Source organism: Gekko japonicus, unplaced genomic scaffold (assembly GCF_001447785.1).
Source record: "Gekko japonicus isolate JY-2015 unplaced genomic scaffold, Gekko_japonicus_V1.1 scaffold743, whole genome shotgun sequence".
Classification (NCBI taxonomy): domain Eukaryota; kingdom Metazoa; phylum Chordata; class Lepidosauria; order Squamata; family Gekkonidae; genus Gekko; species Gekko japonicus.
The window spans coordinates 700,838-728,317 of record NW_015167560.1 but is presented as its reverse complement, the minus strand read 5'-3'; the positions used below and the strand labels follow the sequence as shown (position 1 = coordinate 728,317).

At 43.1% G+C, this 27,480-nt stretch overlaps 1 protein-coding gene across 1 annotated transcript in view; it reads left to right on the top strand.

Annotated features, from left to right (window-relative positions):
* Positions 1-27,480, top strand: part of TTN (titin) — a 343,112-nt gene that overhangs the window by 13,173 nt on the left and 302,459 nt on the right. The window contains 17 exon segments of the mRNA XM_015413748.1: positions 1,666-1,953; positions 3,365-3,456; positions 5,192-5,436; positions 9,385-9,569; positions 9,891-10,018; positions 10,582-10,707; positions 13,778-13,915; positions 15,348-15,494; positions 15,949-16,080; positions 17,712-17,993; positions 18,120-18,245; positions 19,580-19,858; positions 20,140-20,211; positions 22,906-23,164; positions 24,695-24,755; positions 24,860-25,072; positions 26,133-26,275. Coding sequence (XP_015269234.1) covers positions 1,666-1,953; positions 3,365-3,456; positions 5,192-5,436; positions 9,385-9,569; positions 9,891-10,018; positions 10,582-10,707; positions 13,778-13,915; positions 15,348-15,494; positions 15,949-16,080; positions 17,712-17,993; positions 18,120-18,245; positions 19,580-19,858; positions 20,140-20,211; positions 22,906-23,164; positions 24,695-24,755; positions 24,860-25,072; positions 26,133-26,275 — 2,916 coding nt within the window.

Here is a 27,480-nt window from a genome sequence, read left to right as displayed (position 1 = left end):
TATTCATGGTTTCCAGCTGGCAACTGCATGAATCAACTCTATATCCATTTATTTCTGGGGAGCGTATTCTTATAACCTGATTTCAAAAGCCTTCCATTTGAGTATACGTTCTGAATCATGCCACGTAATTTTCAAATCAGATTCAACATCCTCGCAACTTAACGGACTACTTAACTGAATGAGGTCCCAAAAAAACGCTTTGCATATTATCCTACAAAAAGATTCTTAACTTTATTCATTTGAGTTGACTGTTGAATTTACTCACAATAGTGTAATCTAAATAGCACCTTCACACATTATGCAGTACACAGGTTGGGTCTGGGGTCCTACCCTCTATAACACTTATACATGAGTTGCAGGTTCTCCTCGATTCCTGCATGCACAGTGTCTCCTCTGGATTTCAGATGTGGTGTGCCTGGAGAAGGGGCTTCATCGATCCCAAACAGTCTGGGGAGGGGGTATTATTTGGCCTGTTAGGGAAACCCACAAGAGCAGTCATGTGTCTATACCTTTTACAAGAATGGTGATTCAGTTTTGTTGTCAAAAATCTGTGTCCGATCGTGGAAATCTGAGCCAGGGCTCTTTTTGTAGAAAAAGCCCAGCAGGAACTCATTAGCATAATAGGCCGCACCCAACAGCAGAAACTCATTAGCATATTAGGCCACACCCCTGACAGCACAGGTCATTAGCCTATGAGGCCACACCCCCATGTTACCAGAAGTGTGGTCATCCAGCCACACCCACCTTTTGCTTCTTATTCTGTTTACCCTGTTTGTTGTCAAAACCCAGGGCTTTTTTTGGTAGCAGGAACCCTTTGCATGTTAGGCCACACACCCCTAATGTAGTCAATCCTAATGAGTTTCTGCTGTTGGGTGTGGCCTATCATGCTAATGAGTTCCTGCTTAGCGTGGCCAACTCGGGAGCCAGCCGGAACTCCGTTCCTGTGCGTTCCTGCCCAAAAATAGCCCTGGAAATCTCTGATCCCACTCATATCTAATATACATAACACTATCGAACATCAAACACGGTCTACTTCTAGATGGTGCGACAAGGCCTAATCGAACTGCGAATGTTTTTAAAGATAGATAGTGCTCATCCCGGAGCAAAAGCTGTAATTGTGAGTGTGATAAACGAACATGATTCAACTTATGTATGTGCGCTATGATTTACAAATGTACTGTTTGATCTTCACTAAAGTTTATAAAATCTTTTTTAAAACCCCAGTATGGTCTTCTGGTGGGAGTTTTTAAAAATTACAATTTATGTGCTGGATCTAGGGATGCCAGCCTCCAGGTGAAGCTTGGGGGTCTCCTGGAATTACAATTCATCTCCAGATTACAGAGATCAGTTCCCATAGAGAACATGGATGCTTTGGAGGGTGGATTCGATGGCATTGTACCCCATTGAGGTCCCTGTCTTCACCAGGCTCCACCCCCAAATCGCCAGGAATGTCCCAACCTGGTGCTGGTGACCCCACCCCTCACCCCCCCACACCAGTGACCAGGGGAAACCCAGCAACCCTAGCGGGGTCACATTAACGTGTTCAATGCAGATGTTATAGTTGTCATAGGTATTTTAATATATGATGAATTGTTCTTGCAGGAACAATTTTCACCCTTCTGTAGCACTCTTAATCAAGTGTTTTCTTGATTTCTTCAACTGCAGCTGAAACAGCACCACCCAACTTTTCTCAACGACTACAGAGCACGACAGCAAGACAAGGAAGTCAAGTTCGACTTGACGTGAGAGTGACAGGAATCCCTACACCTGTGGTGAAGTTCTATCGGGACAGAGCAGAAATTCAAAGCTCCCCCGATTTTCAAATTTTACAAGAAGGAGACCTCTACAGTTTAATAATTGCAGAAGCTTACCCCGAAGACTCTGGAACCTATTCAGTAAATGCCACAAATAGCGTGGGACGTGCAACTTCAACAGCCGAACTGCTCATTCACGGTAATAGATCAGGAGTTTTGTGAGCCATGATTTTTCTCCCAAAAAATACATAGAAAACATATTATGGTTGTGACAGTGCAGTCTGGTGTGCTTAGTGTTAGGTCAACTCATCCATCAACATCCTCCCTCTTTCTCTCCAAAATTTTTAACTTAGCTGTAAAAAGGCACTGCAAACTGAAACTTAGCACCCCGAGATGAGCTTGATCAAGAAAATTCATGATGCGATGCTAAAACACTAAAACGCAGTTACACCCTCCAAAGCCCATTGGAGTCAATGGGTTTAAAAGGGTGTCATCCTCTTTACGGTTAATTTAGAAGAAAGGGAAATCTCTGCTTGGTTTTCTTCCCATTATTATTTATGAGACAATCTAGCATTTATTTCTATTGAGTAAAAGAGGCAAAATTCATATCTGTGAGTTGTAGTTTTGAAATGTCTACTTCAAGCTCACAAAAAGTTCCATCATACCCCAGTGTGCAAACAGTGGTAAAGTATTTTTCAGCAGTACGTTGCATTCTCTCTCTCTCTCTCTCTCTCTCTCCCTCCCTCTCTCTCTCTCTCTCTCACACACACACACCCACACACACACACACACACACACAGAGTGAGTTACATTTAGGTGATTTTATGCCATATTCTTTCACTGATTCTGCATATGAAATAAAGAGGAGCCACTTTTCTAAAAATTTTGAGATCTAATTGGATTTTCTGTACTTTTCAATTGTGTCAAGATCTTAACCATTATCATGATTTTCCAAATTTTCTTACACCAGCTTTTGATGGTAGGCAACTTTTTACCAATAAAAGTTTGGCTGTGGATTTCAGCTTTTTTTTTAAAAGGGTGGAGGACCTCAGTGCAGCTTTCCTGGCCATTGGATCACATTGGGGAATTCTGTGTACATCACATATTTGCCTTCATGATTCCCCGTCAGCTAATACAAAAGGCTGTTTCCACCTGCATGTGGTTCCTAGCTGGGTTGTGGCAGTCCTTTATTGAAGGGAGCCTTGCACCAAGAAATCACTCCAAAATCACAAAATTGAGCTGAGTAGTTCTGGCCACCAAAACAACTTCGTGTAGAGAACATGTACAGATGTTTCTGTGATAATTTGTTTCTAGACTCTCATATAAAATCCTGCAATGATTCTGAATTAGCCATTCATAATCTTAATTATTATACGTTACGTGTTTGGCCTAATTATATGTTATACAAAAAGCCGAAGCTTACATCAATTGTCCTTCCTCTTCCCAATTATTCTCTAAAGCTAATAGAAACAGATGGCCAATTTTGCCCTTTTGTGGTATTTCTGTGCACATATAAATAATTAGGGTGACAGTTTTTACTTTTTCTGTCCTTCCTGCATAATAAATGTTTCTTTCTTGCCACTTATGAGTCCTGCTTTCATTCCCGTTAGGCGAAGAAGAAGCAGTCCCCGCTAAAAAGACAAAGACAATTGTTTCGACTGCTCAGATTACACAAACCACAAGACAAGCCAGAGTCGAAAAGGTTTGTACTTCTGCATGTTAGTTTGTTAGACATTTGAAGATATTTGTCTCACACTCTTACTGAGCTGGGAATAGGGTTGCCAAGTCGTACCTCGTACTGAAGCGGGGGACTCCTGGGTCAATCCTGGAGCACGCGCGCCGCATTCACATCACCAGGAAGTGACGTGACCACGCCAGGCACGCTGGGGGCAGGGCCACGACCATCCAAGGGGAAACCATAGAGTTTTCCCACGGATGACCGTGTCCCCGCCCCCAGCATGCCCGGCGTGGTCGTGTCACTTCCTGGTGACATGCACGTCGGGGAGGAGTTCCCCCGGGGCCCGATCCGGCAGCAGCGGGGAACAGGCCTCTGGGGTGGGGTTCCATGCCCCCCAGGGGGACTTGGCAAGCCTAGCTGGGAAGTTCCTGGAGATTTGGGGGTGGAGCCTGGGGCAGCAAGGAAGGATCTCAGCAGGGTATAAGGCGATAGGGTCCACCTTCCAAAGCAGACATTTTCCTTCAGGGGAACACCTAGAGTACTGTGTTCAGTTTTGGGCACCACAATTTAAGAAAGATATAGACCAGCTGGAATGTGTCTAGAGGAGGGCAACGAAGATGGTGAGAGGTCTGGAGACTGAGTCCTATGAGAAAATGTTGAAGGAGCTAGGTATGTTTAGCCTGGAGAGGAGACAACTGAGAGGCGATATGATAACCATCTTCAATGTGTTCAGTTTTGGGCACCACAATTTAAGAAGGACACAGACAAGCTGGAACATGTCCAGAGGGGGGCAACAAAGATGGTGAGGGGTCTGGAGACCAAGTCCTGTGAGGAAAGGTTGAAGGAGCTGGGTCTGTTTAGCCTGGAGAGGAGGCAACTCAGAGGTGATATGATAACTGTCTTCAAGTTCTTCAAGGCTGTCCTATAGAGGATGGTACGGAGTTGTTTTCTGTTGCCCCAGAACCAACGGGTTGAACTTAGAACAGTTTTCAGCTAAACATTAGGAAGAAGTTCCTGACAGTTAGAGCAGTTCCTCAGTGGAACAGGCTTCCTCGGGAGGAGGTGGACTCTCCTTCTTTGGAGGTTTTCAAACAGAGGCTAGATGGCCATCTGACAGCAATGCTGATTGTGTGAACTTAGGCAGATAATGGGGGGGGCAGGAAGGGTTGCCTCAGTGCTTAGTTCTTGCGGCCCTTTCTTACACCCCCAGGGCAATGCTGACTGCCACTTTGGGGTCAGGAAGCCATTTTTCTCCAGGCCAGCTTGGCCGGGGATCCTGGAGGTTGTTTTGTCATCTTCTGGACGTGGAACAGTGGTGACTGCAGGTGTGGAGAGGGAGGTATCTGTGAATTTCCTGCATTGTGCAGGGGGCTGGACTGGATGACCCTAGAGGTCCCTTCCAACTCTGTGACTCTATGATTCTAACTGATCTCTGTTGCCTGGAGATCTGTTGTAATTCCAGGAGCTCTCCAGGCCCCACCTGGAAGTTGCCAACCCTACACACCAGTGTTCCCTCTAAGCTGAGTTAGTGTGAGCTAGCTCACAGTTTTTTAGCCTCTGGCTCACACATTTTTTGTCTTAGCTCAGGAAGGATGGCTCCAGAGCAAACTAATTTTATGCAGCAGCCAAATCGCTAACTCACAACTTTAATGAGAGTAGCTCACAAAGTAGAATTTTTGCTCACAAGACTACACAGCTTAGAGGGAGCATTGCTACACACTGTGGTTTCTCACAGCCATTCTCGGTGCTTGCTTTGCAGAAGATAGAAGCCCACTTTGATGCCAGAAGCCTTGCAACTTCAGAAATGGTTATGGAGAGTGCCGCTGTGCAACAGCTGCCCCACAAGGCACCTCCACGGATGCCGCCTAGACCTACCTCCAAATCCCCGACTCCGCCAATAATTGCTGCAAAAGTCCAAATGGCTCGACAACAGTCACCGTCCCCAATTAGACAGTCACCATCTCCTGTGAGGCACGTTAGAGCACCGACACCATCACCAGTCAGGTAAAATGTCTCTAGAGCATAAAACTTTTATTTCATTTTTTTAAAATCTCCATGGACAATACAAACTGGATTGCTGGGCTGCTGAGAGGAGGGACTAGGGGGATAAAATCCCGTGGCCCCTGATCACGGTGGTGGCCCCTGAGGCCAGGCAAATCATGTCGTTTTCATATGACGTTTGGGATGTGTCTAGGTTGCTTAAGGAGGTATCTGGAGTGAATCTTTATCTGTGGGCCGCTTGGCAGCCGTTGAAATGGAATCACGTGCATAAATTTTGTGGCCTCTTCACACATTACGAAGCGCACAGTGTGGTACCCTATTAGGATCAGGGCTGCAGTGGAGAAGGGGTTTCAGTCTTCATCCCATGCCATTTTCCCAGCTTGAAACAGACCCAGGGGCGCTATTGGGCCTGCTGTGGAAACCCACGTATGTTTCAGTGGTGGGCTTCCCCAAAGAGTGCCCCCTGGAACGTTTTTAGGTTGAGAAAATGTTGCAGGGAGGAAGGCCTGGAGCCCTTTCTCCATGTATCCTGATCCTAATCAGGCATGCGTGGGAACTGAGAAGAACCCACAACTCATGTGTGGTTGTGTTATGTCTAACACAGTGGGGATCTCATCCCCAACCTGTTTGCTCAGTAATGTGGTCACTTGTGTTTGAAGCACCGCAAGGTTTGTGATGGATGTTGCTAATTTCTGATTTGCAGAAGGGGAGCTGAAGCTGTGGTATTTTGCACAAGCACCCGGTCACTTTGCGGGAAGTCCAAAACTTTAATCACTACATAATGTTGTCTTATTTTTATGTCTCTCCTTTGCCCTTTCTTTCTCTTCCGTGCCTATGATTCCTGGCACATACCAGTCAGTAATTCATAATATTAATTTTGTAATGCACAGTCTGAGCTTGTCCAGAGAACTCTTCCATCTGGATTTTCTAACCTTTGTGGTTTGCCAAATACTCTGCTGTCCCAACTGCTTTTTCTCTTATTAGATCTCTGAGAGACAACTTATATTACTTTGGCCTGCTCAGGTAGTTCCAAAGCAGCATTCCTTCATTGCTACTTTCTGGCTCTTGGTGCGTATGTTTAACCCCCCATCTCTGGGATCAGATGGGGCTGGTGGAGGCAGTGGCCCCTCCCCTCCACCCAACACTCACTGCCTCTCACCATCTCTTCCTGCCTGCTCCTCAGTCTCATAGGAGATGCTCCTAGGACACAGTATGGTCGATCATACATGGCCAGTAGGAGTCCAGGAAGGAAAAGCTGGTTGGATCCAACCTTTTATTATTCCAGAAAAATCAATCCGAAGCAAATGATACACTCTCTTTTTTTGTGTTTTCAGCCTGTAACCGGAGGCTGTGTTTCCCCCGCTATAGGGCACCGCATGCTGCAGTCAGTACATGTAGAGCCCCACAGCAGGGCAAACACCTCCCCCCATGGCCCTTTTGGCTTGGGAAAATGGCGTAGGAGGGACGGCTGAAGCCTCTTCTCCCCCTGCGCTATATTCCCAAACTAACACAGGTACCAGCGCACCTGGGAATGTTAATTCCTTGACATTACATGTGACTGCAAGTCAGGTTGGGTCTTACGTTGCATGTATTATCTGATTTGGCCTTGAGATCGTAAATCTGAACCTGGACTGTACCATCTTGGATTATAAGTGAGGGTGCTCAAATAAATGCTTCTCTGTACAAAACTTTCCCTTCATATAGGAAACCAGATGTCATGGAGAAGGTGTAAACCCATCCTTCTCTCTGATACTGTGCAGGAGTTTTCTTTGGTGACTGATCATGGGATGTTGTAAAGGTCTCCTCTACCGTTTGAACTGGTGCTTTCAAGATGCACAGCTTTTCCCCATTATCATTTCCCTCGCTTGTAAGTTCCTGTTTCTTCCAGGTTTTTTCCCTGTTCTGCACGTGTTTTGCTTTCTCTAGTGGTCAATGTGATATTGCACCAGTTTGTGTCTGTCATAAATACGTGACGTTTAAATCTGCGGGGAGATATGGTAGACATAAATTAGCGTAATATTGAATCGCCTACTAGAAAGATCAAAACATGTGCAGGACATGACCCTCGGGAACCCCCCTCCCCAAAGAAACAGGAACGCAGAAGCAAGGAAAATAAGAATGCAGAAAAGCCCACAGTTTACCACCTCACTGAGAACTGGCCCTAGTCCTTGTGTGGAAAGGTGTTTCTGATGGATAGTCTTGATAAGCCACATGGCCTACCCTTCCCTAAACTGTAGGTATGATCTCTTAAAACCTTCTAACTTTTGAATGAATTTGCTCAGTAAGTCGGCAAAGCCCTACAGGGCTATCCTAATAAAGGCACGCATACTCCGTTTTCTATCTGCTCCTTTCATATGTGGCTATAATGAGAATAACTACGAAGTATGTATGAAATTGTAATTATTTTTTTGGAAATAGATATTACCTTTGTAGATGAATATATCTGAGTAGTCATATAAATGCAACAATAGACCAAGAGTGACACCTAAAGGGAGCACTTCTCTGGTTCCATATCCCTTCGTTTCGCTGAAATATAGTTAGAAAGAAATGTTTACATCTTAAGTAAATCTGTAAATAAGTCTGGAAGCAATGATCTGGGGTCAAGCTAGAATGTAAACGTTTAGATTTATTTTATTAGATTTATACCCCGCCCTCCCCGCATAGCAAGCTCGGGGAGGGTTCCATCAGATTTAGTAACCAATATACAGTATGCAAAAATTAAAACAGTTAAAACAGCAATAAAATAGAACAATATTCATCCGGTGCAAGATCTAATTTCAGCACATCATAGTAAGTCCCTTATGTATGATTTTAGAGACTCTGTTGGTCCATAAAGATAAAGGGTCTGAGTTTGCAAATACTGAGAATATGTATGTTTGGGTTCCCCTGCGAGGAACATTGCAAAGGTTTTTAAGAAACAAATTGAACTGAATTTAAAAGAGCTCTCTGTAGACAAGGCACCCTATTTGTGATGTACCGATTGGTCTAGGTATAGCTAATTACCTAGATGTCAGCCATTGTCTAACATATAGGCAGTGTGGTGTTATTGTTTTGGACTAGGACTTGAGAGACCTGGGTTCAGATCCCCACTCTTTTAATTAAGCTTGCTCGATGACCATAGGTGGTCTCTTTTTCTCGGCCTGACATTGATTATGAATATGGACCTACTTCAAGAAAGATATATTTCATATAAATATTTTTTGTTTATCCTCGACAAAATCACCAGAATGGAAGATTTAACTCATAAGAATCCTAGCAACTGCAAATTAATTTTTTTTTTAAAGTCTTTAAGCCAATTTTCAGCATGATCCTAATCATGGTTATGCAAAGCTCTTGACCTTGAATCCTCACTAATTTTACTTTATGGCTGTAGTGAAAGGTTTTGGCAGAATAGAATAAACAACAACAACAACAAACAATGTTAAGAGCTCTGCAGGCTCAAACCAAGCGTCCCTTTTGAGAGACAGACTGATTCTACAAAAGCAGATCTTCCGCCTTCGGTCTCCCGTATCCCCTGGTTGTACTGCTCAATTTCCCACTATTTGCTGCGTGGCTTCATTTTGACCCACATCTCCTCCCGGTTTCCCCCACATCTTCCTGATCCTTATTTTTTAGGATCAAGACGACACGGGGAAAATCAGGGGAAGATGCACGGATGTTATCTGGCAGCCAGATCTCTTTCAGGCCAGGGACCACCAGGAGATTTATAGTACCTGAGGGTAATGGTCTATTGCCTAACCTCACTTCCTGACATTTTGTGGTTGGTTCTGCCTTCTGTGGCAGCCATTTTTTAGTTGCACCCACCGCACTGTGTCAGCATTCCAGAGGTGCCCACGGGGTCAAAACGTTCAGGGACCGGTGGTCTAACCTGTGATCAAATAGAGATGCTTTGCTAAAAATGCTACTTGCGGCCCTGTTTTCATCACCTCTCTATATTTTTTCCCCCACCAGGTCTGTCTCTCCTGCTGGGAGGCTCTCAGTCTCTACTTCACCCATCAGGCCCGTGAAGTCTCCAATAATGGTCCGTAAAATGCAGACAATGGTGGCGGGGGGCTCTGAGGTGCTTCCTCCTTGGAAACAAGAAGACTACGTAGCTACATCTGAAATGAGAATGCAAGACACAAGAATAACTACAAGTAGTACCCAGATAAGGAGTGAAGAACGATAAGAGTATAATATTTTTGAAGTACACTGTCTTTTCCCTTTCTGTCTTGGTTGCCACTGAACAGCTTTATTTCAGTGGACTTTCAGAGGCTGTGTGTCACTTTCTGCTTATGCAGCTATTTCGACAGTCGCTGTACAAATGTCTGACCAGATCTAAATGGTTCCTCTACATCTGCTTGTCTTGTGCTCTTGTTGTGGGTGTTTTATCCCTAACCAGGGAGGGGGCTTAAACAAAAAGAGGTGATGTCTTTTGATTTGACTCGTTTGGGCCCTACAGGACACTGGGAAAACAGCAGCCGTTGCTACTGTAGTTGCTGCTGTTGACATGGCCAGAGTGAGAGAACCCGTGCCAAGTGCTGTAGAGCAGACTGCTAAAAGGACAGCTATGACTGCAGTACACATTCAGCCTGTCCAGGAGCAGGTAGAAGTAAAACAATGCTGTTGTAAATAACATCTCCCTTTGGCAATCCTCACACCCAGCCAATGCATGCAATTAAACAAATGATTAACACAATACTAGCAAGCGTTTCACAGACGCATGCATTACTGATCCAGAAGCATTTTAATAGAACTCCATGGCCAATGGTCTGGGTGGCATCTAATCCACCCATCCACTTTATATTAATGGCAAACTAAACTAATCCTTAAAACAAAACCCCAAACATTTAATATAGATGTTTCAGAACCATCCCTAATGACCCCAATAAAACGATGATGGTAGTAATCCTAACAGTAAGATACCTAGATAGTTTGTTTGGTTCCTCTAACATTGTTTTTCACCACACTCACAAAGTTATTCCTAATATTTAACTTAATCCATGCCCGCCCCCCCGGTCTGAGCTTAAAATAACTCATTTCCAAGCATATTTTCCCCTTCATTTGCCGTCATGCCTGTGATTCCCCCCCCCCCATTTTATTTAAAGTGACCATTTGTTAAAGTCAATTTTAAGGCGTGGTTTTCTTTGTTTTTGCTGTGAAAATCAGATTAAAAAGGAGGCTTCCATAGTAATTACAAGTACAACTGGTAAAGCCAGAGAACAAGAGGTAATATCGAAAACTAGAGAAGGAGTCGCTACTAAACAAGAACAAATACACATCATTCAGGAAAAGGTGAATAGTGTGTTTCTACCCATGAAAATTCACTTCTGTCGTTTATTCCATGACATCAATTATCGATCCCAATCCATGTATGTGTCTCCGTTTTGTTTTGGCTGCTATGACTTGAAGAGCATCATCAAAGAATTGTTTGTGGCTGTTGTGACATCATATTGGTCATTGTTAACGTTCATATCTGTCTCCCTTCATCATTGTGAATCTGTACCTTTATTTAGAAGAGACAGCGCTGATTACTCCAGGACCTATGCAAATTGATTCTTTAGGCTTGCCTAAATTGGGATCCCCCAATTATTGGGAGTTCTGGGCCACTGTCCCCCCCCCACCCCCAAACAGACATCCCCATGTGATGGCAGTGACATGCTGACGTCACTTCTGGAAGTGGCGACATTGGGGGTGATGCTCTACTTTTCGTACAAAACTCTGTGTTTTTTAGCTGTTCTTACCATAGAGTTTTGCCCAAAAAGTAGAGCCCCACCCCAACATTGCTGATGTGATTATGTCACTTCTGGATGTGGCATCAGTGCATTGCCAATGAGCCCGCCCACCCCTGGAACACCCCCCAAATTCCCCCGTCCACAGGAGGAAGGCACCTGGCAACCTCATGGTCCTTGATTGGTTTGATAAATGGAGCAGCAGTAAACTTCAGAAAGGCTTCTATTACTGGGAAAGTTTGGTCGAATGCTAAGCATATTAGCCATGGTTCAAAGAACTGTAAAATTAACAGCACAATCCTAACAGATAACTTTTGGGAGGGTAGTCCTGGTGGTCTGTAGGAGAAGAGCTGGGTTTGAGTCCAGTAGCACCTTAGAGATCAACAAGTATGAGCTTTTGAGAGTTCAAGTTCTCTTTGTCGAAGCTTCCTTTGTGGATTACTTACCCAACGGAGCTTTGACTTTTAAAGAGTATGCCCTGAAAAATTTATTGGTCTCTATGGTGCTATAGGACTCGAATCCTAAACAGGGCTACACTCTTCTAAGCCCACTAACTTCAGTGGGTGTAAACTCTGTTTAGGATTGTAATGTAATCCTGGGAGAATAGGAAAGTTTTGAATGTTTATTTCTTAAGCGGCATCTCTCCCATCCCCCTCCCCATCCAGTTGCTTGGCAAGCTTCTTTTGAAACGGAGGCGAGTTCTTAAAGCCAATGATGACGTGTTATGGAGGGGGGGTGGGATCAAAGGAAGAAACAAAATTCCACAGGACCTGCAAGAGGCTTCCTGCATCGACCCACACTGCTGTTCCAGCCTTTGTTTCCTGCGACCAGTATTTGATAGGAAACATTGGGCTTAAAAATATCCCTCCCTGCAGGCAAGCCCGATCTCGTCAGATCTCGGAAGCTAAGCAGGGCCGACCCTGGCAAGTACTTGGATGGGGGGCCTCCAAGGAATGCCAGGGCCGGGACGCAGAGGCAGGCAATATTTATTTATTTATTAGACTTTTACCCCGCCCTCCCGCCAAGGCGGCTCAGGGCGGCTTACAATAGTTTAAAACCAACATAACAATTAATAGCCACCTCTGTGAAACATCCTAGCCCCACTTCCAGGCACACATACATACATACACAGACACACAAAATACAAAAATACAAAAATAAAAATATCCCTCCCTGCCCATCCCTTCCCTAAAAGATAGCTCAGGGATCCCTGATATCATCCTCTGTTGAGTCACATCTTTTGATGTTATACTGTTGCTCCATTCATTATGAAGCATTATATCATGGAATCCTCTGTCCATTGGTTATATGTGAGCATGTGGTTGTGTCATTTATTCCATTACACTTGCCGGTGCTTGATACCACTTTGTAAGTCTGAAATAGCCACCAAAGCACAAACCTCTGGACTTTCAGTTATTTTAGCAAACTGTACTTTAGCAGAGAAAGACTTCCAAAGAATTTCTGCGGTCAGATTCATAGAGAGAAGGTGACCACTGGCCTTTTTACATATCTAGGTATAATTCTTGGGCACTGGAACAGGTATCATTGTTTTGCTTGTAAGAATTGGGGGGGGGGGACTAGTATGGATGAAACGTAAATGGCTGCATCCATACGTCACTGGGTGTTGTGTTTTCATTGTAGTGTAGCGATCATTCAAACTGGATTTTCAGGTGTCCACATGGCAATGCAGAAGATGAGTGTCAGTGAATGTGCAATGTCTCCAGAACTGGGGATTGACAGAAAACCAATCCTTACGATGCTGTTTTCAGAAGAGCTTGTGCAAAAGGGGAAGGGTGAATTCTGCCAGTTCTCCCTTAAGCTGCAGGGCCCCATGCTGAATCCAATTTTTTTCCCCAAGAGTTCCAGATCCTGCCCTTTTCAGGGGTTGCGAGGGGAGTGGAGTGTAGAGTTCTATTCTCTGACTCTGCTCTCTTCATAGGTCACTGGATCTGACTGATTAGTTCAGGAAACAAAAATTATAGGACTTATTGTTAAGAAAGATCTGTAAGAAGGAAACACTACTCTTTTTTTAACACTGCACTATAATATTTTCCATCACATATGTTCGTCAACCATGTGTGTCCCATGAATCTAGGAACCAACTTTCCCAGGTTCCAAAGGACTGCTGGTAGAAGGGGAGCAAGGAAAAGATGACAGGCCACTGACAGATCATTGCACCTAGCCCATAACTACCTTCCAAAATAGGGTTGCCAACTTTGGAGGTGGAGTTTGGGGAGTGGAGAGTGCTCAGCAGGGATGTGGTGCCATAGAGTCCACCTTCCAAAGCTGCCATCTTCTCCAGATGGACTGATCTCTGTTGTCCGGAGAACACTTAAAGTTCTGGGAGAACTCTGGGCCCCGCCTGGAAGCTGGCAACCCTCTTTCAAAATAATACGTCTCCCCAACTGTTCAGCCACAGCATGTAGCTGTTCCATTTGTACAGATGCTAAGCAGGCTGACAGTAATCCATCACACGATTTCACATAAACCAAATGGTGTCCATCTACTTAAGAACACTTCACTCTGTGTTGGAATGTAGCCACGAGGGGTTATCGCCACGTAATCTGATAAAGACATGGCTTGCTTTTGAGATCGGATATAACTTAATATTTTTCTTTTAATTTAAACATCAGGTAAAAAAGGAACCAGTGAAAGTTCCTGTACCCAAAGTAATAATTGCCACAGATACAACTAAGGAGCAAGAACAGATTTCAAGAGCTAGAGAAGAAATATCTACTCAACGAGAACAAATTCATATCAGTCATGAAAAGGTAATTATAACTGTGAAAAATGTTTGATGATTGGTCATCAAATTCTCTATTTTTATGTAACCAGACCAGCCATTCAGGCCTAATTTGAATTTCCAAAAAATTCAAGAGGAAATCTGAATAAATCAGGGCTGCTAGACTGGGCCCTTCAATTTACGTGGTTTTTTTTTTTAATTATGTGTTCCGTTACTAATGGTTGTAATTTTAACTAATTTCGGACATTTATAGGTTGGTTTTTGTTGCAGGCAACAAGCAGGGAAAACAAATCATGAGCCCATGAAATTCAGTAGCTCTAGACTAGGTAGGCTTCAAGGCTTTTACTGGGCCTGGATTGGAGGTCAACCTAGAAATTATTCACCAGAACAGTGGGCTCTTCTGCATTCTCATTTTCCTCACTTGAGCACCCTTATTGTTTCAGGTCTTTTTTCCCCCTTTTCCACACACATTTTGCTCCCTCTGGTGGTTGATTTGATATTACATTGCTGTATGTCCAGCATATTTTCCTGAAACTGCTGGACATAACGTAGTGCAATATTGAATTGACCACAAGAGGGAGCGAAACATGTGTGGGAAAGAAAAAAACCCCCGAAGCAACAGGGATACACCAATGTGGAAAATGAGAATACAGAGGAGCCCAGTGCCTCAGTTGGATTAGGAAATCAACATGGATTTGGCAGATCTCAAAACTCATGATTGGTAACATATATTGAAACAGTAGGCCAAGCTATGTGATACACTCTATGCGGAACTAACATGAAACCCCTTCATGAAGTATTAACAGAAAATCATCTCATGGTAACTCTTTTGGGAAGTCAGTTTCATGTGTGCATCTTGTCATTGATAGGTGTGTCTGAAAATTAAGGCCATTTTATGTTTTCAAGGAGCCAGTTTGCTGTCGTGGTTAAGAGTGGCAGACTCTAATCTGGACAACTGGGTTTGATTCCCCACTCCTCCTCCACATGCAGCCAGCTGGGTGACCTTGGGTCAGTCACAAGTTCTCTCAGAGCTGGTCTCTCAAGAGCAGTTCTCTCAGAGCTCTCTCAGTCCCACGTACCTCACAAGGTGTCTGTTGTGGGGAGAGGAAGGGAAGGAGATTGTAAACTGTTCTGAGACTCTGAGTGAAGGGCAGGGTATAATTCCAATCTCTTCTACTACTACAATTTCTTTAAATTTAAAAATGGCATTGCCGTTCCCTGAGTTCAAGCATAGTGTAACTCTACTGAATTTAATGAAGACAAATAGAATAAAGATAAAAACCTGTGCAGAACACAGAACTGTACATGATTCTATGGACTGTATAAAAATATTGTTATCTTTTACTTCTTCTGGTACCTTATGCTTTACTAACCCCTGTCCGCTTTCCCCAAATGTCTGCGTGCACATTTCTTGCAACACTGTGTGTATTCACGCCTCTCTTTTTTGCTGTATAAATCAGATTAGGAAAGAAGTTGTGAAACCCGTGAAACCTTCTGTACCTAAAGTAGTAATTACCACTGGTAAACCCAAAGTGCCAGATGCAATAGTAAAAACTACAGAAGGGATTGCAACTAGACAAGAACAAGTCCACCTTGTCCAAGAAAAGGTGAATGGAATTGTTGCTGGCGTGGTAGTCATTCTCATATCCCATTCTTACATTGACATTCTCATGTAACTCTGATAAAATATACTAACTTTTTAATATCATTTTCATTTCGCTTTCCTTAAGGAAAAAATAATATCTATTCCAGCAATGGAAGGTGTTCTTTGAGACTTATGGTATGCCCTAATATGTTCAGAGCTGTGACAGCATTTTGGGATTAAGTATATTTATACTAAAACATTAATTTTCATTAGAATTATACTTAAGTAGCCAGCGAAATAATTACCAGACATCAGTATCTATCCAGTAAAAGGCTCAAGGGTCACTTTGCAGTGAGCAGACCCCTAACGCCCTTTAATCTTGTTAACTTTTTCATTATCCATGTGTTTCACTGTCATTTCCCATTCTTGTTTGAAACTTTATGTAACATACCTTTCATTCTTGCTATAATGATCAGATAAGAAAGGAAAGTGAGAAAACCACCGTAGTTCCAACAATCATTGCTGTTGACAAACACAAAGAGCAGATCTCAAGAACTAGAGAAGAAGTTGCTACCAAAAGAGAACAAATCCATCTAGTTCACGATCAGGTGAATAGACCTTTAAGAAACATGAAAGTCTCTGACGAAATATAACTATATTTCTACAGTATCCACAATGGCAGAATGTCACTGCAGTGTCATGTGGTTAAGGTGCTAGTTTTGTTTTTCAAAGTATGATTGCTCCATATCTGTATTTCTTTACTTGCATAGCTGAATGAACTAGATGCTGAAAAAATGGCAACAGTTCAGGTTATGGTTCCTTTTTTTCTATTGGAACTTCTGAGCCTCAATTTTCAAATATGAAATAATGACTTGGATCCAGACTAACATTTCCATGAGTGAAAGTACTTATGCACGCAGAGCACAGTTTTACCATCCCCCCTTCCCCATGGCATTCCCAGATGCCCCACACACACGGGAAATTGGCACAGGAGTTGGGGGAGAATTTCAGGCTACCATTTTGGGCAGGAGGGGCGGGAAAATCATGCTCTGATGGTTGAAGTCCTTACACCTGCAGAAACAGTAGCTTGGATCCAGCTCAATGTTTAAAGTAATAAACCTGAATTTTCAAAAGAAAGAAGAATCAATTGTGTGCAAAAAAAATCAATTTAAAAATAGGGTTTATTAGCATTTTAAAAGAAAGCACAATGAGATTCAGGAAAACATCAAATTATATCCCCATAGTAATTTAATTACGACCTATTTAATTTAATTTAATGATGGCACATTCAGAATATCAACCTTATCTGGGCAGACGCTCTCACCAGCCTAAAGAACCGTGGCCATCTGTGCCAACCCACTATGTGAAAAGAGAATTTTACTACATACCAATTGCAGATGTGTGGTAAAAAGTGCAGTAAAGTGTTTGTTTGTAACTGTCTGAACCATTAAAATGTGTTGCAAAATTGTATGTGCAGCTATCTGAAAAGGTGGTGTATGTGTCCATGTTTAGTCAGTAAATCTTCAAATGCATTGTGTGCTTTTCCAGAAAATATTGTGTGTTCTACATACATATGTGTAAGTGCATAAAGTAAAATATATACTTACACCTGTCTTCAAAATACAGTATTTGAACATTTTGTATTTTATTTAATAACATTTTTATCCCACCTTTCCATGTTCAAGATATACTGTATTTATGCAATAGCTGTCTGCATTGTATACAGTGGAACATTCCTTCCTCCATATTTGCATACTTCAAAGGAACAAGACATTTGTTTTCAACAAAAGGAACTCCAGAATATAGGCTTGAATCCTATGCAGCTCGAGTAGAACTGCAACTTTCCTGCCTCCCCCTTTCTCGCAGTCTTATTTGACCCTCAAAATCTTGCTTCCATAGGTCACTGCCCCCCCCCCCGGAACCCTGTGGGAATCAAAGTAAGAGGAGTTGTCAGCAAACATTGCCTGGCCTTGCTTCCACAGGAAAAATTAACTAGTATGAATGGCAACTAAAAAATGTAAATGGAAAGGGAGGTTGGGATTCAAGCCTGTGTACAAAAATATACCCCCCAAAAAGACAAGGTGGGCACATGATGTGAATATGGAACAAGGAACTCTGTGGATATGTTGAAAGTCTGGATCAGCAATGTTTTTTGTGTGTGAGAAGTGTTGCCTTTCTGCTAGCCATTCTTTGTCATTAACAAGGATCTGTGTCCATGTTCTACAAATGTTGCTTTTAGATTGGTGTTGCCAAAAAAGCAGAAGCTGTAGCCACAGTTGTTGCTGCAGTAGATCAAGCGCGCATTAGAGAACCGAGAGAGCCAGATTATACTGAAGAAGCTTATTCTGAACAGGCAGCTTTGGAGTACGGATATAAAGAGCGTACTTTAGCAAGACGTGTTGTTGAGTTGCCACCAGAGCATCATATGGTCACCAAAGAAGTGAAAACTGAGGAGGTTCACATTCCTCCTGAGAAACACATTGTGGCCACTGAAAAAATGGGGATGGCCGTATCGACCCAGGTTAGGTTCAAATTGAGTGATGCAGTCATTTCCTATGGCTGCTGAATGTCTTTTGGTTGGTTTTTTTTTTCCATACTTGGAAGGCGGCGTCACATTCTCAACAAATGTTTTGTTGGTTAAACATAGATTAAAAGAACAGCAGAAACTACAATGGAAAAATCAATCCAAGTGGAACACCCACGTCCCCGTACAGCAAGCCCTCATTTTACAGTTTCAAAAATTACTGTTCCTAAACCAGATCATACTTATGAGGTAAGAATAGGAGGAAGGATATGTCAGGCAAACAGCTATGTCATCCACACAAAAAACCCCATAACCAAAACAAATGAAAAATAACAGATGTATATGTGGAGGAAGGAAGATTTATGGAATCTGGTCAGAGACTTTCTCCATTCTACGGGGGAACATGTGGCTGCTAGGGTTGCCAGGTCCGCCCTGGCCACCAGCCGGGGATCAGGGGTAGGGTTGTGAGATCCAGGTTGGATATTTGGGGATGGTGCCTAGGGAGGGCAGGGACTTCAGTGGGGGGTACAGTGCCATAGAATCCAACCTCCCAAGCTTCTGTTTTCTCCAAGGGAACTGATTTCTGTAGTCTGGAGATGAGCTGTAATTCTGGGGGGTCCCCAGGTCCCACGTGGAAGCTGGCATCCCTAAGCGGCACCACCGTTGGGCTGTAGATTATATTCATGCAAACATATCCACATCCGTGTTTATAACATTCAGCTGGAAAATTCAATTCCTTTATCGATCAAGGAATAAGACGTTTTTGATTCAGAACTGGGGGATGGGAAAGAAGTACCGAACAAAATGCTACGTGCCTGACATACTCCTTTTCTCTCGTGAAGGGTAGAAAATTCTCTCTCCATGCTCATCCCAAACATTAATCAAATAATTTATAATTCATTCTTTCCTCTCTATAGTACTACATACTAAATCCATTTCAGAATTAACATACTGTACATATATAATCCAAACTACATTATCTCCCTCCATTAGAATCATGTTCTTTTGTGTTACTTTCATTTTACTTTCTTCCCATTCTTTGAGTTGACATTTTAACCATCTCCTTCACAGGCCTCATCTGCTAACGACCCCACCTAATCTATTTTTAGAATTCTATTCTGTGCAATCTCTTCATCGTTACATTAAGAATGCACTTTTGTTGTAATGCTCAAATACATGTAAATAATCCAAAGAATGTTCTGAAAACCACCTTTGTTTTCTTCCCAAATCATAAATTTTTTAAAAAGCAAAATTGGGAGTATCTATTTTCTATAACATAAAAATGTACATATTATTTGAAAGCAAATTAGTGTTCTCAAATATTATATTTGAATAATATCTCTTTGGATAGCAGTCGTACGACTCCTATGAAAACGCCTACAGCTTAACTACAAATAATTTCAAATTCTAATAACTGAAAATTGGGAAAATACTGTTTCCAGTAAATTCAAAAAGCAAATTCACCAAATATATTTTTAAAAATTGCATTCATACCTTTTTACATGTATTTGGCTGGCTAATAATATAGTTCATCTTTTAAGATGAAGCTAAGTAGTATCTCTTTTTCTCTTGGGTTTGGTTAGGTTTCAATAGCAGGATCCGCTATAGCAACTCTGCAAAAGGAGTTGTCAGCAACTTCTGTGCCAAAGATCACCAAGCCTGTGAGGCGTCCTCTTTCAAAATCACCCGAACCCCGAGTGATGGCCGAGAAAGTTGTCTCCCCACAGTATCCTTTCGGAGAGACACTTGACACCTATCAGAGGCGTTACGGTGTTGAGATGAAAAGAGACATAGGTGTGAGCGTGACAGGTGGTCTGTTGCAAGAAGAACACATTGAATTGATGCAGGAAGGCGAACCAGAGGTTTGTCATTACGAAAATTCTGCATCTGGAGTAACCCGCCGTGTTTTCATCCTTCCTTCATTTGCAAGCCTCTTTTCCCCTTTAAAATATGTCTCCCTACTGACCTTTGTGTCGCATTCATCATTTGCTTTTCTTTTGCTCACCTCTAAGACCCTAATGTCACTTTGTCATAGCAAACAGCGAAGAACTCTCAACAAGGAACCGTTGTCCATTCTTGCATGCTGCCGTTAACTTCATCAAACGTGCGTGGCATGTCCTAACTCTGCTTTAAATATCTCTAGGTGATTGAAATTGAAGCTGCGAGGGTTCCCGAACCAGCAGAAGTTCCCGCTACACCCCCATCCATAGTCTCAGTAAGTAACAATAAGTACAGCTGATATTGTATTTGCGTTTACCCTGTTGCAATCTGAAGAGCTTTTAAAATTATGCTTTATCTTTTGTAATTTAATATGATGAAGCTCTGGTGCCATCTAGCGTCCGTAACTTGTAGGATGACAGAAAGCAAAATAAGTCAAAAATCTTTCCTGGTTTTATGCTGAATGACTAATACCAGAGCCACACATTCAGAACAATGCATATATGCACTATCTCATTCAGTGTTTGGAAAACTCCATGCGTATGCATAAGGTGCCATCATCTTGCAGCTGACTTAAGTCAATCCTGTAGAGTTTTCAAGGCAAGAGGTGTCCAAAGGTGGTTTGCCATGGCCTGCCTCTGTGTAGCAACCCTGGACTTCCTTGGTGGTCTCCCATTCAATTACTAACCAGGGCTCATCCTGCTTAGATTCCAAGTTCTGACTAGATTGGGTTGGCCTGGGCCTTCCAGGTCAGGGCAAAAGCTCCATCGTACCAAAGAATATATGTGTGGATAAATTCTCTTCACTGAAGTGCATGGGATAAACTGATTGCTGAGTTCTGTATATATTCATTAGCGGTTAAATGCTGGATTGGATGCTATGGAGGGAGTCAACCTGTGTGTGGGGGGGTGGCATGTTAGACTGAATTCGTTGGGATTATTTTCTCTGCAATATCATTTGTCCCAGTTATCCACACTGAACTGGATCCTTAGAATGCAGTATATTTAGGGTTGCCAAGTGGATCTTCGCCGGGAGTGGGGGGCTCCCGGCTGGCGTCTGGTGCGTGCGCGCACGCGCCGCACATACGTCACCCGGAAGTGACGGGAGGACGCCAGGCACGCTGGGGGGGGGCACGGCCATACAAGGAAAAACCATCACTTCTGGGTGACGCGCACATCGGGGCGGAGTTCCCCCTGGGGCCCGATGCGGCGGCGGGGAATGGGCCTCTGGGGCGGGGGTTTCCCCGCCCCCCAGGGGGACTTGGGATCCCTAAGTATATTTTCAGGGCTATGGGTCAATTCAAATTCAGTAAATATGACTGTAGATAGTTGAGAGAATCTATCTTTATTATGTTGTGCTTTATGTTAATAAGAATTGTGGTGCTGGAAGGCACTCAAAATGTGAATTGAATCAGGATCTATACTCTCACCCCCCCACCCAAATATGTTTAATAACATAACAGGATAAGCCAGTGATAACACATCAGAGGCAGAAAGAATAGAAAACCAAGTAAACCAGTTCCATAAATCTGTATGACCAACTTAATAAAGTTTGATTTAGATGAAGGAGTCAAAAAGTGAACATGGGATAATGTTTTTTAAAAAACACCACAGATGATAAACCCAACTAGCCAGGCATAACAGAAAACCCCATGCATGATGCCAATGAGGTGATCGTTCAGGACTGCAAGAAAGATTTACTGGCAAGATTATATGAACATCTGGTATCTGGATCAGCTTTTCCTGCTGCCTCTGCGCTGAACCTATCCTAGTGTAGAGTTGAGGCCTGGCAAACCGAAGGTATATTTGGGAGCCAGTCCAGATGAAGGGATCAGATACCTGACCATTTACAGGTAATATACAAGCCAGGCTTGACTGAGGAAGGCCTCTTTGGGCCTTGAGAAATGTGTCGCCTATGATTCCCTTATGCTTGGATTTGTCATTGGCACTAAATATAAATACATCATCGGTGTGAGGCTGCTGGTTGACCAGACTCAGAGAGCAATTCCCCAGCAGTCTACATAACACTGAATCATGCATTAATTTTTATTCAGCTTTCATGCAGTGGGTTCAGTGGGAGCAGGAGCTTTGTAGAAGTTGTAAACATCTAAACTAGAAGAATTAGGGTTGCCAGCCTCCAGGTGGGGCCCGGAGATTAGTTGCAATGCCAGACAACGGATATCAGGTCCCCCGAAGGAAATGGCAGCTTCAGTGCATTATGCCCCACTGGGGTCCCACACTCCCCAAGCTCCACCCCCAGATCGCCAGACCTTTCCTAACTCTGAGTTGGCAACCCTAAGAATGTTTTCATATGTTTAAATGAGAGCCAGTTTGGTGTAGTGGTTAAGAGCGCGGACTCTAATCTGGGAGAACCGGGTTTGATTCCCTACGCCTTCTCATGCAGCTGCAGGTGCGACCTTGGGTCACTCACAAGTTATTTCAGAGCCGTTCTCTCAAGAGCAGTTCTCAAAGAGCTCTTTCAGTCCCGCCTACCTGACAGGGTGTCTGTTGTGGGGAGGGGAAGGGAAAGAAGATTGTAAGATGCTCTGAGACTCCTTTGGGTAGTGTGGGGTATAAATCCAATCTCCTCCTGCTGCCTCTTCTTCTTCTTCTTCCAGTTTGGTGTAGTGGTTAAGTGCACAGGCTCTAAACTGGGAGAACTGGGTTTGATTCCCCAGTCCTCCACTTGCAGCTGCTGGATGACCTTGGGCAAGCCATAGTTCTGTCAGAGCAGTTGTCTCAAGGATAGTTCTGGGAAGAGCTCTCTCAGCCCCACCTACCTCACAGGGTGTCTGTTGTGGGGAGGGGAAGGGAAAGGAATTTGTAAGCCGCTGTGAGACTCTGAGTGAAGGGTGGGGTATAAATCCAATCTCCTCCTCCTCCTCTTCTCCTTCTCCTTCTCCTATTGGTCTGTTGTGAGCAAAGGGATTGCTTAAATATTCTGAATATGTGTGTATGCTTTTTTCTCGTAGGGCTTGAGAAATGTGACTGTTGTAGAGGGGGAATCTGTTACCCTGGAGTGCCGTATCTCTGCCTATCCAGTGCCAACGGTGTCATGGTATAGAGAAGATTACCGCATTGAGAGTTCTATAGATTTCCAGATTACCTTTGAGGCAGGAGTGGCTCGTCTTGTGATTCGAGAAGCTTTTGCGGAAGACAGCGGAAGATTCACTTGCACAGCCACCAATGTTGCTGGAAGTGTCAGCACTTCCTGCCATCTTGTCGTACAAGGTAAGCAGTGTTCCCTGAGTGAGTGTGAGCCGGCTCACAGTTTTTTAGCTTCCATCCTGCACATTTTTGTCTTAGCTCAGGAAGGATGGCTCCAGAGCAAACTAATTTAGGCAGTAGCCAAATCGCTCGCTCACAACTTTAATGCCAGTAGCTCACAAAGTAGAATTTCTGCTCACAAGACTCCACAGCTTAGAAGGAGCATTGAAGGTAAGTATTGTAGTAAACAATGGTGAGACCCATTTGCAGCAGCATTCTGCATACTAAATGAAAAAGGTCACTAGACACTCGGCCAATAGAACCGGGACTGGGTTTGCCCATTAGTGCCAACCAGGGTGGGCAGTCCTTTTACCAAGGCCCTGAACTCACAAGCCATCAGAACAACCATCTTGTAGCTTTGTGGATCATAAGAACATAAGAAGAGCCCTGCTGGATCAGACCAGTGGTCCATCTAGTTCAGTATCCTGTCTCACACAGTGGCTAACCAGTTCTTCTGGAGGGTCATCAACAAGGAATAGAAGCCTATGTGAAATTCTGGATATAGACTTACCTTACTTACCACAAATTTATTTGTTAAATATTTTACCAGATTACTGTAATAAAATAAATCAATGTGTGATAACATATATGTTAACTTCAGCTCAAATTGTTTTTGCTAAGTATTGGAAACAAGAAAAAAAAATCCCTCAAGAGAAGAATAGATATATAAACTGTTGGACATAGCAGAGATGGACAAATTGACATTGATTGTACAAGGAAAAGATGATGATATATTTAAAGAAAGATGGAATAGACTGCATAAATGGTTAGAAAAGAAGTAATGTAATAGACTCAAAAGAATGATAACAACTTTATTGTAAGCAATACATCTGTTAAGAATGGTGTAAAACAACATAAATAAAAATTTGAAGAACAAGGAATAGAAGCTGAGGCCTTCCCCTGATGTAGCTTCCTGGCTCTGGGATTCAGAGGTTTAGTGTCTCTGAATGTGGCGGTTCCCATCACCATGTCTAGTAGCCACTGGTAGACCTATCCTCAATCCCCTTTTAACGCTGTTTATTCCTGTGGCCATCACTACATCCTCTGACAGTGAATTCCAGATTTTAATCACTCTCTGGCATGGCAACCAGGTATATGTGGAGCCCATTCACAAGATATGTTTATGTGTTTTTACTGAATTATTTTAAATGTTGTTTTTTAACTGTTGAAATGTTTTAATCGGTCATATTCACCATCTTGGGGAACGTGAGTGGTCAGAAGGGTGACATAGGAATATTTTAAATAAATAAATAATGATTGCCCAATATTGCCTTTTGGTGAAAACGTGTAATGAATGTGTCCTAAGTGAAAGATGGACTGTGCTAAGGGGCCAATGAACACTGACCCTGACTCCTTTGTCCTATTAACAGAGAAGGTATTGAGGTACCCGATTTCTCTGTTGCCCTCAATGAATGTGTGTAACATCTGTGTGTGTTTTTCCCCACGTTGGAAAGTATCGTGACATCTGTATTATTATTATTTTTTGAAAAATAGTTTCAGAGGAGTTTGAGAGCAAAGAAGCAGTTTCTGCAAAAGTGGTCACAGAAGACAAACGGTAATAATTTTATTAAAACTGTTTGAAGCGTGCTTCCTTCTATTTTTGTCCTGTAATGAATTGCTATAATTTACCCATTGCTTTTGTTGGGGTTGCTCTTCTAGCTACGTGGAGTCAAGAGATGTAGTAATGACTGAGATCACTACTGCTGCGGAAGAAGTTTCTGGAGAACCTGCTGCTCCATTCTTCATAAGGAAACCTATTGTACAGAAATTAGTCGAAGGTGGAAGTGTCATTTTTGAATGCCAGGTTGGGGGCAATCCAAAGCCACATGTTTACTGGAAGAAAGCCGGAGTTCCTCTTACTACGGGCTACAGGTACAGTAGGCATTTCACAGTTGTAATGTCGGCATGATACAAGAGTAACACAAAGGATTTCCATTGCCCTACCTTTCTGATCAAAACGAGCAGGACAGGACTGAGTGGAATAAATTAGAAATTAGTAAATGAAATTTGTGATTAACAATAGCCTTGTTTTGCTTCAAGTGTCCATAATAAAACCACCATAGGTGAAACCAGAGGATAAAACTAGCTCATGAAATAATACAATACTGTGAATTTGGAATCTGGGAACCAAGACGAATATTTGGGAGGGGGGAATAGATGGTGCGCAGACTTTATCATTTCAAAGTATATAGATTGAGGGATAACATATTTGATTATTATTATTTTTTGCTGTTAAGTTACAGTCGACCTATGGCAACCCTCATGGGGTTTTTAAGGCAAGAGATATACAGAGGTGGTTTGCCATTGCCTGGCTCTGCATAGCACACTGGTATTCCTTGGTGATCCCCCATCCAAATACTAACCAGGGTTGACCCTGCTTAGCTTCCAAGATCTGATGAGAATGAGCTAGCCTAGGCTATCAAAAAAAAATGCTGCATGTAGCCCCAGAGGGGTCTCAGAAGCTAAGCAGGGTCGACTCTGGCAATAACTTGGATGGGAGATCTTGAAATACCAGAGGTGGGGGCAGGCTTTATTCCTCCACCTCTCTGAATATTCTCCAGGCCCCCAGTAGGGGTCAGGCACCAGAGGTCTCCATGACTTCCAGGGGCACACACACTCACACAGTGACATATATGCGCATATGAAAATACAAAAAATGCTGCATGTAGAAGCCAAAAGCAGAGGCTAGGATAGAAGCATCTACTTAACATGCTAAAATTCCATAAGCAGAGAGTTTTTGATGCGAGGGAACACACAAACACAGAAGGGTTTTTGTTCTGGGAGTCATGTTACTTTTCCAGTAATATTGAATGAGCTCTCAGCATTGATGTGAAATTTGAAAAGTCTTTGTGATTTGTGTGTGTGTGTGTGTGTGTGTGTGTGTGTATAAAAATCACAGCGTCTTATGAGAGTTCTTTTTATATCTCTAAAGATACAAAGTGATGCACAAAAAAGAAACTGGGGAATGCAGACTTGAAATTTCTATGACTTTTGCCGACGATGCTGGAGAATACAGTATTGTTGTTCGTAACAAACATGGGGAAGTTTCTGCATCAGCTTCCTTACTAGAAGAAGGTATGTGAATAGGAAAATAGTGACCATCGATTTTTAAAACAATTCAGTGAGGAGTAATAATAGACCTTTTGTTAAAGGACTGCCAAATTCTTGAAAATCAAATTTCATTGACTATATTAAAATGAAAGACAAACTCAAACATTTCCTTTAAATTGGACTAGAGAAAGGTACATGGAGTTGGATAATACTGTGAATACAATGATAGGGGGGGTTGGGGGGGAGTTCCAGAACCTCTTCAACAAAGTTGTTTTTAAAATGTTTAAAAGTTCATGAGTTTTCAGTATGCAGATGGAAAACTTAATTCCCCTCTTGAGAGTTCCAGCGCCTCTTCCCCCCCCCCCCAAAAAAAGCCCTGATGGTACTAATGGGTGTGGATCTTTCTCACTTCCTGTGTTCTTACAGCAACTCCCAAGACTTCTGAAAAGCTGGCAATGAATGTAATGAAGCCCAAGGGGCGGCAGTGAGGAAGGGAAAATGGGCAAAATTGCCCACACCATCTTCTGCCAGAAGTGCTTATCTTGGTGCAAGAGCCTTTGTTGGTGGAAGAGTGAGCTGGGGCACTTTTGCCCTGTCCCCTCATTTCACTGCAGCCCCCTGTGCAGTGTAGCTTTTTATGTACACGATTCCCATGACCTCAACCATCAGCTTTTTAGAAGTCTCAGTGGTTTGCTGGGAAAAAGGGGAGGCAGAAATAGGCCACATTTGTGATTGCCTTCTGCTCACACTTTATAGGAACCAATCCAAGGAATGTCTAAGCTGTAATTGAATAAGTGGATAAAACTAATATTTAGAAGGATGGTGCTCAATAATCCAAAATTTGAGCACACCAGTGCAAATTTGTCCATCTCTTCCTTATAATAATTGAATAGTGGGGACCAACGTTCGAAAATGCGCCCCGTTAGTGTATGGCTGGTGGAACTGCTACTTATATATGCCCACCAATAAGAAGGCAAAGCTGGGGTCCCGCCCACACCACCTCTGCTGCTAACATGCAGCCGACGCCATTTTCATAGTCGGCCACAGACAAGGACGACTACCGACGCCATTCTGGCCACTTCTGAAAGGGTGAACTACGCTTGCCTTCCCCCGTGCCCAGTGAACCACAGGCAACGGCGGACGCCTCGCCTGCCCCCCGCCTCCGTTGCACCCCCCCCCGGACCCACTAGAGTACCAGCGATCGGAGCCTGTAGGCTCCGGTCGCCCGG